This window comes from Opisthorchis viverrini, assembly GCF_000715545.1.
Source record: "Opisthorchis viverrini unplaced genomic scaffold opera_v5_265, whole genome shotgun sequence".
In the NCBI taxonomy this organism is placed as follows: domain Eukaryota; kingdom Metazoa; phylum Platyhelminthes; class Trematoda; order Opisthorchiida; family Opisthorchiidae; genus Opisthorchis; species Opisthorchis viverrini.
This window is the reverse complement of record NW_008751920.1, coordinates 411,591-423,822: the sequence shown is the minus strand read 5'-3', so window position 1 is coordinate 423,822 and position 12,232 is coordinate 411,591. Positions and strand designations below refer to the sequence as shown.

General features: G+C 45.0%; 1 protein-coding gene across 1 annotated transcript in view; it reads left to right on the top strand.

The window, feature by feature from the left end:
- Positions 1 to 6,474: 6,474 nt before the first annotated feature.
- T265_09227 (hypothetical protein) overlaps positions 6,475 to 12,232 on the top strand; it is a gene marked incomplete at both ends in the record, with an annotated part of 26,145 nt that continues 20,387 nt past the window's right edge. Inside the window, 5 exons of the mRNA XM_009175246.1 lie at positions 6,475 to 6,501; positions 8,529 to 9,044; positions 11,310 to 11,415; positions 11,460 to 11,734; positions 11,776 to 11,838. Coding sequence (XP_009173510.1) covers positions 6,475 to 6,501; positions 8,529 to 9,044; positions 11,310 to 11,415; positions 11,460 to 11,734; positions 11,776 to 11,838 — 987 coding nt within the window. The remainder of the gene's footprint in view (positions 6,502 to 8,528; positions 9,045 to 11,309; positions 11,416 to 11,459; positions 11,735 to 11,775; positions 11,839 to 12,232) is intronic.

Below are 12,232 nucleotides of genomic sequence, written 5' to 3'. Positions count from 1 at the left end.
GCCTGCTAATCAATGTCAGCGGTATTCTTGTCAGTTTCTATCCGGATTGCCTGAATGAGTGTCTGGAGGTGCATCACTTCGGAATGCTTCTAGTAATCTAGCACCAAGTCCCCTCCCTATCCACCTTTATTCTTTTCTTCACAAGAGGGCTTTCAAATAAAGCATAGTTGGATGGCATCCAAGCATCAGCGTGAACAATGATGTCATCCTGTCGATGATGATGACGACCACTTTATCAGGCGGTTTCTGCCGTTTCGGAAGTTGGTGCTGCGAAGGAACATTCGGCCATCGGCACATATCTGGAGCAAGTGATTTGCGTTGTCTGTGCGCCTCGTATCCAATCCAATATGACCACCCAATGGGGCCTCAGCAACACGTAGTCTTCCTACCTGAGTGCTCATGTCACAACCAACCACAACGATATCTCAGCCTCTAGCCCGTTGTAAAAGAACACCTAGATCTTTGGATGGTTCAAAACTACGATCGGTTGGGACGTAATCAGACACACACTTTCTTGAGATTCACAGATGTTGCCAAACGGACCGCGCACAGAGCCTATCAACGGGTATTCAATCCTTTTCCACTCGATCGCTGAGCACAATGTCCACCACGGCGTATCCAGCTACAGCGGTCATTGCATCACCAGAGGTGAGCAGCCGGGACCTGGGATAGAGGGAGGGGCAATCAGTTCAATTACATTACATGCACCTTTATCGTTTTTCCTGACAGACAGCGTACATAGATGCAGAGAGAATCTAGCGTACGAGCAAGAGCACTTATAGTCCTGCTTACTTCAGCGTGCGAACATTTAAGTTAGCTCAGTAGAGGGCTTTCGGGGTTTGATAACAGAATTCGAAGTGCCCAGGGTTTTTACTCAAGTCGGACATAAAGAAGCTGACGCTGAGCGTGATGTACGGTGTGAAAGTATTCGATTTGCTGTGTGGTAGGTTAGAAGAGGGAATACGTGAAAGTCTAAAAGTGAGGTGTCATCAGTAGCATATTTTCGCTCATCCACCCTTATGTATGTGTTAGGAGGCACTGCTAACGAACATATTGCTCAACCTTTCTCTCTCTCTATTTCAGCCTTTCATTGGACTGTTTTGTTCCATTCCATTCTTGATTTTTCGAATCTCGATATTGGCTGTTCAGTTGCTGCAGTATAATTTCCTCAAGGCTTTTTGCTCAATCAATTTCGTGTGTAACTGACAAGGTTGATTGACTGATTAGTCGAGAACCTTACACTGGCGACCGGAACCCTTCACGAACCCAAGAATGTCAATTTCAGCTGAGGATTTGAAATCAATCCTTCAACAACAACAATCGCAATTTGAACAATCGCAATTGCGACTTATCCAGTCTCTCACTCAAGTCACCAATCTCCAAGCTTCAGTTTCATCTCAAAGTGGTAGCTCACTATCCTTTGCGGATTCCATTGCTGCAACTATAACTGAATTTCACTATGAGCCAGCACCTTGTCCCACCCTTGATTCGTGGTACAGCCGTTGGGAGGATGCATTCTTGAATGAGTTCACCGGCAAAGATGATGCGTGGAAATCCCGTCTCTTGGTACGGAAACTTGGAACCCTCGAACACGACCGGTTCACCAACTTTATCCTTCCACAACACCCAAAAGATTTGACTTTTGCGCAGACGGTGGAACAACTTCGCGCAATTTTTGGTGACCAACATTCACTTTTTAATGTCCGATACAACTGTCTCAAGTTGGCCAAGCGTGATGCCGACGATTACGTTACTTTTGCCGGTATCGTTAATCGCGAATGTGAGAAATTCCAATTGCAATCGCTTACAGAAGATCAGTTCAAATGCCTCATTTTTGTCGCTGGACTTCAATCTTCTCAGGAATCAGATATTCGCACGCGATTGCTATCCAAACTTGAGCACGAAAAAGACATTACTGTGAAAGACCTCACCACAGAATGCCAGCGCTTGCGCAATCTCAAACATGATACCGCAATGGTACAGCAAAAGTCGCGATCGCCTATTTCCAGCAGCGTCATGACATTGAAGCGAACCGCTGTCACTCCTGGAAAAAAGCCACCAACATCATGTTGGTCATGTGGTGAATGGCATTATGCACGTTTTTGTCCATTCAAGAAACATCAGTGCCAAGCATGCCATCGTTGGGGCCATAAAGAAGGCTTTTGCCGTACCCACAATGCCAAATCACCATTAAACCCAAAGAACGATAACAGTCCGATGAAAGACTCAATCAAAAGGCGGACGTACAAGCAACGAATACAATCCAATTCTCTGTTTGCTACGTTTCAAGTTGAATTTGAATCCCGCAGGAAATACATAACAGTTTCCATCAACAATTTCCCGATCCGTTTGCAGCTTGACACAGCTTCGGATATTACATTAATATCACGTTCAGTTTGGGAATCAATTGGGAAACCTGTTTTATCCTCCACGCACCATCGGGCCAAAAGCGCCTCTGGTAGCACTTTAAAACTAACAGGCAAGTTGTCTTGTGATGTGTTATTCAACAATGTGCACTTCTCAGGAACATGCTATCTCACCGATTGTCCGAAATTAAACATACTCGGACTCGATTGGATCGAGAAACTTGACCTTTTCAGTGTACCTTTATCATCTGTGTGCAGTACTCTGAAATGTTCATCCTCCTCAGACATTGCAGAACACTTTACTAACACACTGAAGACAAAATTCAACGATGTCTTCCAAAGTGGCCTTGGATGCTGTACCAAAACCAAGGCAAGCCTCAAACTCCAACCTGCTTCCACACCAATTTTCAGACCGAAGCGTCCCGTGCCATTTGCTGCTCTCGCAACTGTGGAGAATGAACTTGTTCGTCTCCAGCAATCCGGAGTTATCCAGCCAGTAAACCACTCATCATGGGCAGCTCCCATTGTTGTCATCAAAAAAGCAAATGGCAAGGTGCGCATATGTGCTGATTATTCCACTGGATTAAACGCCGTGTTAGACTCTCACCAATATCCATTGCCGGTACCAGAAGATTTGTTCACCAAGCTCAATGGTGGAAGATGTTTCGCAAAACTGGATCTTGCTGATGCTTACCTTCAGATAGAAGTCTCTGATGACTCCAAAGAACTTCTGACAATTAACACACATCGCGGTTTGTTTCAATTTAACCGTTTGCCATTTGGGGTAAAATCTGCACCAGCAATATTTCAACAAACAATGGATGCCATGCTAAACGGTCTATCAGGAGTTGCTGCTTATTTGGATGACATCATTCTTACAGGTTCTAGTCAAGAAGAACTTCTGCATCGTTTACATTGCGTACTCGAACGGATTCAACAATATGGTTTTCGTCTACGTGCAGAGAAGTGCGCATTTTTTCTCACTTCTATCAAATATCTTGGATTTATTTTTGACGAACATGGTCGTCATCCAGACCCAGAAAATATTTCTGCCATACAACAAATGTCAGCACCGACGAATTTAGCAACCTTGCGCTCCTTTCTCGGTTTAGTAAGCCATTACAGTTCATTTTTGCCAGACATGCACCGTGTCCGTGAACCACTTAATCATCTTCTAAAAAAGGATGTGCCTTGGAACTGGTCACATCAGTGCCAGTCCGCTTTTGACAAAGTAAAGTCATTTCTCAGCTCTGATCTACTACTCACACATTACAATCCAGCCCTGGACATTACTGTTGTTTCAGACGCATCCAACTATGGTATTGGAGCTGTCATCTCTCACGTTTTCCCCGACGGAAACGAAAAAGCAATTGCCCACGCAGCTAGATCCCTAACAGTTACCGAGCGCAATTATGGTCAAATTGAAAAAGAAGCTTTAGCAATAATCTTCGCCATCAAGAAGTTCCACAAAATGCTCTATGGACGTCATTTCACGCTCATCACTGACCATAAGCCCCTTCTCGCCGTTTTCGGATCCAAGAAAGGCATCCCTGTTTACACAGCCAACCGTTTGCAACGTTGGGCTACAATGCTTTTGGGCTATGACTTCTCCATCAAGTACCAGTCTACTGATGCTATTGGCCAAGCTGATGCATTATCAAGACTCATGGATTCTCAACGTCAACAACCCGAGGATGCTGTTGTTGCCTCGATAACGGTGGAACCAGAAGTTAACGCAGTGCTTGCTACTACAATCCGTGCACTCCCAGTTACTTCCGCCATGGTTCGCGACGCCACTGCTCGTGATCCGTTACTTCAAAATGTACTCCATTTTCACCGCACACAATGGCCTGCAGTATGTTCCGATAAACAACTTCAACCGTTCTACCAACGTCGATCCTCACTTTCCGAGGTTGATGGTTGTTTACTCTTCGCAGAACGAGTAATTGTGCCCCCGGAATTACGGAGTGATGTCCTCAAACAATTTCATTTTGGACATCCCGGTATTAACCGCATGAAGGCGCTAACACGTAGTTATGTCTACTGGCCGAGCATGGATAAGCAGTTAGAAGAACTTGTACGCAAGTGCTCCAAATGCCAACTATCTGCGAAATCCCCTCGAAAAACAGAATTATGTTCATGGCCTGTCCCAGAAACTCCATGGTCACGAATTCATGTTGATTTTGCGGGACCAATCAACGGCCAACAATATCTCATCCTAGTAGATGCTTATAGCAAATGGCCAGAAGTGTTTAGCATGAACCATATTACTGCTGAGGCTACCATTTCAAAACTACAACATGTGTTTAGCCACTTCGGAGTTCCAAATATCATTGTTTCCGACAACGGCAGTGCATTCACTTCCGCTAAATTTTCCGATTTCTGTCAAGAAAATGCCATACAACACGTGCGATCACCACCATTTCATCCACAATCAAATGGCCAAGTGGAAAGATTTGTGGACACTTTCAAACGCGCACTCCAAAAACTCAAAGGGGAGGGGACCACCCCGGAAATCATCGAGACATTTCTGCTGAGTTACAGGGCGACACCAAATGTTAACGCTCCACATGGTAAGTCCCCGGCGGAGGTACTTATGAACCGGAAGGTCCGCTTACCCGTTGACGTCATCCGTCCAACACCACATTCGCCAACCGGTAGAAACATAAATATGGAAGTTCAGTTCAACCGACATCACGGTGCTGCAAAGAACATATTTATACCCGGCCAATCTGTGCTAGCGAAAGACTATCGTGGTGGCGCGGAAAAGTGGACACAAGGCATAATTGTGCGCCGGGCCGGAAGAGTTGTCTATGAGGTAAATGTAGGCTCCTCTATCTGGGTCCGTCATGCCAATCAGCTACGCGCTTCCTATCTTCCAGCGGCACCTACACTCGACCCTGTTCTTCCACTGGAGACTTCTCGACACATCTGAGTTAGCTCAAAAGCCAAAATCTCCAGAGCCGATGAATGGACCAGAAATTTCCAAAAGTTGTACACCCAGAAGATGGACCGATCGGATCAGAAAGCCTGTCATACGAATGCAACTGAACCCACAACTCCAGTCGTACGAACAATGACTTCAAAGGGGAGGTGTTAGGAGGCACTCCTAACGAACATATTGCTCAACATTTCTCCCTCTCTCTCTATTTCAGCCTTTCATTGGACTGTTTGTTCCATTCCATTCCTGATTCCTCGAATCTCGATATTGGTTGCTCAGGTGCTGCAGTATAATTTCCTCAAGGCTTTTTGTCTTCTCAGTTTCGTGCGTAACTGACAAGGTTGATTGACTGATTTGTAGTGAACTTAACAGTATGGAGTAAGTAAGACCACTCGGCTGTTTACATCTCGCGACGGCCGATGTGGTATGATGGGATTTTAGTTGTTATTCTCATGGTTGTATGTGGGTTGGGTTACTGCCAGAGTACCGAGACCTAGACAGGAGGTCGATTAGAGTCCTCTACCGAAGCCTTTAGCCCAAAGGCCTGATCGCAAGGCCGTGGTATTTGGCGGAAGTTGCAAATGCATTGCCATTCTTGTAAAACAAGCAGCCCCTAACCTGGAGGACCAGGAGACTTTTGACCAGTTGCGTCTATGGGAGCTAGTTCGGTGATTTAGGAGCTTGATGGAATTTTTCCTATCACGTTGGTAGTCTAGTTACTTGAGTGGAGAAACCTCAAGGAAGAAGATAAATAACACCAGACGAAGATCGGCTATATTGCAGATGAACCAATGGAAGAAACAGCGCTGCGGCTCAGTTGGCTACGATAGGAGAAAATGAAGTCTTAGTGAAATATTACAAAGGGTAGAATCGTTCGGTAGGACCTGACCATCCTAACAGTCAGACTTCATCATCGACCAACCTGGTATAAGATACTCTGGATGTCACACAGACCCACTCAGTTTAGCTTAGGAGGTCACGGAGGCACAAACCGCCACCTAACGGTAAGGTCCAGCCTGTAGTTCCACCTGGGTGCAATAGACCGTCTTAACTAACTAAGGTGAGTCTATCGCGGTGCCCATTTTCAAAAAGGGTGCTCACACTTGGTTCGGCAGTCGCGGAGGAATTGCCTTCGCCTCGCTCTAAGCAGACTGCGTCCCTTATTTTATGGCTGCTAAGAAGGGTGAATGGAGAGTGAGTCTGAGAACAGAAAGCAGGATCCCAGGCCGACAGGGAGCTTTGTAGAGCACATCTCCATACCCAGGCAAGTGTTAAAGCAAGGAAGTGCATGTGGGCACCCTTCAGTCTTGGCTTCCCTCTGCTTCAGGAGTGTTTTCGATTCTGTGGACCGGATCCTCAGTCTTTTCCGTTCTTATTCTGATCGTCGCTGCACTCCATCCCTCGTCGAACACAAAAATTTATTCGTCCAGAAATTTTCATCGAATAATGAATAGATTCTTACGTCTTGAACGGTTTGATACCGATCCCAATACTCAAGACAATGGTCTTATACTTTCGCGAATTTTCTGTAGTCAACTGCTTCTCAATCACCAGATAAACTGAAAGCCTTGTTCATTACGTTTCTCCTAGTGTTTGCTGCTTCATCAAGGACTGTAAGGATTATGAACAAATTACTGCTACCTGGTGAGAAATCGGGGTACAGCTGAAAAATGAAATTTTCTCCCGGAATCTTTCAAATGCTCCGAAGCAGGACGGAGATCATAATCATGATCAGTTTGTGCAAAAGCTTCGCAGTTTGTTACCAGGTCACCGCTTCACAGTTTTCAATGCAGAACAACATATCGTTACCAGATGCCTTTTTGGTGGACCTTACTCGAGCATTATTCGTCATAGGCTATTGAAACATAAGTCTCTGGATTTTAGAGGCGCCTGCGATGACAAGACAGTTATCGAACTAGCGCAAAAAAACAGTCGCAGTCACTTGTGCTGAACAATGAGCTACATCGCTACTGTATCGAACGACCCATCAAGGTCTCCACATTCTCAAGCACCATCGCATAAACAGACGACTGTTGCTAGTATGGGATCATCATGTTTCTTCTGTGGCTTTGCTCATCATCCCCGTTATGAATGCCCCTCTAAAGACGCGGTCTACAAAAACTGCAAAGAAAGGATACTTCCAAAAAGTATGTAGATCTACTGGTCTGAAGAGCACATGTGTTTCAGGTACACTATTCATGTGCACAATTGATAGGGCGCAGTGACGGTCAGAATAAGAACGGAAAAGACTGAGGACCTTGAAGCTAGGCTTTATCCATCCAAATCTTTGACATAGAGCTGAAAACGAGCTGAAACGAGGAGAAATGATTTATCAGGGAACGACCAATCGTTTAAAAACGGAGGAAGTACAGAGCAGTTATCTTGCATCAGTGCAGCGGCCCCCGAGTGCCCGAAAGAAGGAATCACCGATTTGAAAGCCAATGGCATTCCATTTCGAGCTCTTGTTCATACTGGTAGTTCCGAAATTCTCATTTCGTCGCAATCATTGCCCCTAACTACCGTCGTCGTCTGAGGTGACTTTGGCATCCATCCAGCACAAAGGCCTCACTCTTGTGCACTGTTTTTAACACTGCAACATATACAAAACGTGTACTCCCCTTTCAAGTTTCCAGTATTACGTGATCTTTGTGTGGATACTCTACTTAGACATGTTTTTCTCAGACTTCACAAATCCCTGTAAATCTCCAACAGTGATAAACTTTCTTTCTCCTTTTGCGGTCTAACAGCCGCCAAAATCGAACCTCTCGCTTTGTTTGAGCATCTTGATCCAAGGTATAAGCCCATTGCCATAAAGTCCAGACGACCTTGTGCAGACGACGAGGCTTTCATTGCTTCCGACCGGTTCATAGCTCAGAAATTGAATTCAAATCGAATTCCGAGAAGTGTCTTCAACTACAGGATGCGATCAACAACCAGATTATAGAGGAGACATCAGGTCCCCTATTTCAACTCATCTCCGTCACAAACATTTGGCTTCGTCTAGAGACATCCGTACAGAATGCCACTCTATAGAATCTTGGATTTAAAGCTCGATGCCACAAAAATTGGATCTCCTAAAGGACCATTCACCTTTCGACACAAGAGAACAGCCAAGGAACCTTTGAGACGCTGACGGTCAACTAATAAGTGACTGAGAAAAAAGCTGAAGAGATAACCTGAATACTTCAGCTTGCTACTCATCCACCCACTGATATCAACAGCCTCGTTACCATCGGCATCAGGCTGACGCCGGTGTGGTTACCACACTTATTACGAAAGCTCGTGAAACAGTGACTCGAGAGCGGCAAGCAGGATTCTGGCTTCGAACGGTTGCCCAAGTCTCCACATTCCATCAGGTGCTAGAACGTCATACGTGCAAACGATCCACAATTCTAGTATTCCTGGATTTCAATGACGCATTCGACTCGATTGACCGGCCTGTTCTTCTTGACAAGCTTGCCCATCAAGGAATGCTCCGAAAGTTTGTAGACATAATAAATTCTTTGTACTTCCAGACTCCCAGACGTGGAAGAGTATACGGAGAGCTCTCAGAAAGTGGTGTCTGTCAAGGTTGCCTACTCTCTCCATTCCTAAAAAATTCCGTGATCGACAAGACAATGAAACGAACGCTGAAAGGTCATCAAAACTATGGTTTTCGAACAACTGCTGGGGAAAAACTTGTCAATATGGAATATGCAAACGACATCGTTCTCGTCTTACAAGATAAGAAGGAGCACGTTTTTTTATTTACTGACCAAAGTTATCACGTCCTATGGTATGCATTTTGCACCCAAAAAATCTTAGGTCATGCTTCTGGAGATGCAGCCATGGAATAGGCCACCAACAATCCATAGTGGCACTTGGAGCTGTGGAGTCTTTCACGTATCATGAAGGTTATATCAACTCCGATTGTAGTGTGGCAGAGGAAGTACATGCATTAATCCTCAAGGCTCAGATCTCGTTTCCCTAATTTGAGACACCTATGGCGTCAAAGCAGTGTATCCCTGGATCTCAAAGAATGTACGTATCAGGCTACAGCACGGTTTGTTTTATTGTATGACTGTGAGACTTGGCCTATTTGATCAGCGGAACTGGGACCTCCTTAGGTCTTCGGCGGTGGTTGTCTCAGAACCATAGGTCGTGTGGGTTGACGTCGGCAGGTAGAAAGCGAGTTTTTGGATGTGCAACTTGGCTAGCACTAAGTCCCTCCCCCATCCACCTTTATTCTTTTCTTTACAATAAGGCTTTCAAATAATGGTTGGTTGTACGGCAGTGAAGCATTGGTGTTGAACACTGATGTCATGCTGTCGATGATGATGATGATATGACGTCGAATAGCATTCGGAAGAAATAACTCCCCCTCGATAGATGATCTGATCACTACATAAGTTGCCCTGGCTTGGTCACTTGCTCCGTATGCCAGCCGACTGACTCCCTCGAAGGGTTGTTTTCAGACAACCGGGTGGAAACGACCCAGGGGTGGTCAAGCAACGACTTGGTGGTGAAGTACGAAGCCATTACCGGCAAACTCAGCTGCGCTGGTCATTGCCGTCTCCCTGGATCGGGACCCAAAGATGGGACACATTAGTGTAAAAGCCCACTTTTATATATATATATATATATATATATATACTCACGAATCTGTCAGCGTCCGCCTCCAATGTGCAGCTATCTACCCCACCTCCCCAGGTAATCGGCGAACCAAACTGTGGCAGCCATAACTGTTGTACGATAGGTATGCGGTCTTGCAGCTGGTGATGATAGAGGATGAATGTTGTATTACACAAGCTATGTAAAACGTAAGCAGTCCACTCAAAAAATAAATCCTGTGTCAGCGGTGAGCGACGCAATATTCACTTGCTCAACTGCAAGTAAATTACACCATTTATCAGACGCCCGTAGTAGAATTGTAGGAGTTAAATCCAGATAATTCTTCTTAAGCTTTGCTCTGCTGTGGGTTACTGAATTGTTTCATTATGCTATAGTGCTCCACGAAATTGCATAGAGCTTTGTTGCTGCGCTTGTACCAGTCAAGTTCTGGAAGTACTCCGTTTCCGGTCCTTAAAAATGACAGTGGGTTAACTAATGTTATTACTTCTATAATAGGTGGTGGTAACTGATTGTAATCGTAATTATAGTAATATGACTTCCACTAAATTATCCTTGACTCCCTACTGGCTACCGAACTTGGAACGACCACAACTCGGCGTCCATTAAGGTGTCGGTTTCCACGGAATTTATCTTACCTTCCTCCAAAATTGCATGTCCTCTATTAATATAGCCGGTTGATCGACAGGGCTGCCTTCGTGAGTTAGCTGAATGTTTGGTGGCATCATTGCTATCTTTTGAATTGTGCGTCACTTCCAAACTTGACAGAACCGTTCTTTCTCATATTCACAGGCTGCAGTATTTACTTTTTAACCATTCAGAGAAACTCATTTTTGTACTTTACTTGATACTGAATTAGAAAAAGGATACCTTCTTATTCAGCCTGGTGTTCAAAGTGCTATTTTGAAAGGTGTGTGACCGACTTTCGGCCGCGATTGGTTCAATACGCGCTACTGTTGATTTCCAGGAAGATTAAACAGCCGTACAGTACTCAGTACAGGCTCTCCAGCATGGATGGATTGCACTCGCAGGATTTTTCAAAACAACTAGGGATTGAGATGCCTACATACTACCAATAAAAATGGCGGACCATGCCACAGCTCTGTCACTGGTCGAGGAGGACGCCGACTTATAAGCCATAGGTAGCTTGTGACGTAGACTTAGGCGTTGGTTAGTGGCGGGAAGACGACGCGTTGGAGATGAGGGTGGTGTTTTCCCGAAAACGAATAACCATCGGAAGACAAAGCAGCCTTATGAAGGGTGAAGCTTGTAAATGGTGCCATGCCTCTGTCATCCAGCCATGTGACCAACCTTTTCTCTGTCCTCCAACTGTCGCTTTCATTGTTTCGCTTACTCAGTAGCACAAACTGTACTCCAACCTCATTTTCTTACAGCCCATGTTGGCAGATCCAGTTCTTCGATACGCTGATATTCAGGCATGCTGTGCATGTCTGGGTTTTCGCGAGGACAATGTCTACAAAATTGACGCAGATGCAGAAGGTACTTTTTTTTAACAACACTGTTTATGTTTGGCTCTCTTAAAGCGTCGATCCGGGCATTGCTGCGTTACCTGCGAAATGAGGGTCCAGACTGCGACGTACGGCGTGAGCTGGGAAGACTGAAAATAGTTTCCAGTGACCTCATTCCTCTTCTCTGTTCATGCACCAATGAAAACAAGATACTCACAGAGTTGGCCATCCGATTACTGATGAATCTGACACAACCTGCACTAGTTTGTTTCCGACAGGAGATTCCAAAGGACCGTGATCTTTACGGGGCATATGCACAGGTGGATGATTTGCTAAAGTCCTACAAAAAGGTGAGACCTATGTCTCTGATAGTTTTTTTATGCTTCCGAAGGATTTCGCAAACGAGGAATTGTTCCGGATGCTCCACAACTTGGTCGGCGAATTGCTTGATCGAGTAAGTCAAGTTTTGTATTATTTTGTATGGCCTGTGGACGTAGCAGTGAACTCCAAGTCGTGTTACTATATTAGAATCGTCACACCACTCAATTCAGCTTGGGAGTTCAGGTTGGATATTCTGACGGATGTATTCCCACTTTGAATCAGTATTCCTAATTCTCGATCCCTCTTGTCTGAGCCTGGGCAATCTAATATACTTTACCGTTCTCAAGGGGTTCATCAGGTAGGCGCAGTCCCCGAGTTTCCGTCAACCTTATGTTCTACTTGAAACCAAATTGCACGAAATTAGCGAATATACACTCATTTGCATCACAAAAATATATGTGTATCGCGACATCTCGAAGATCGTAGTGACTGAAACATCAGGCAGCCTGGTGCACCACATTCAGTTG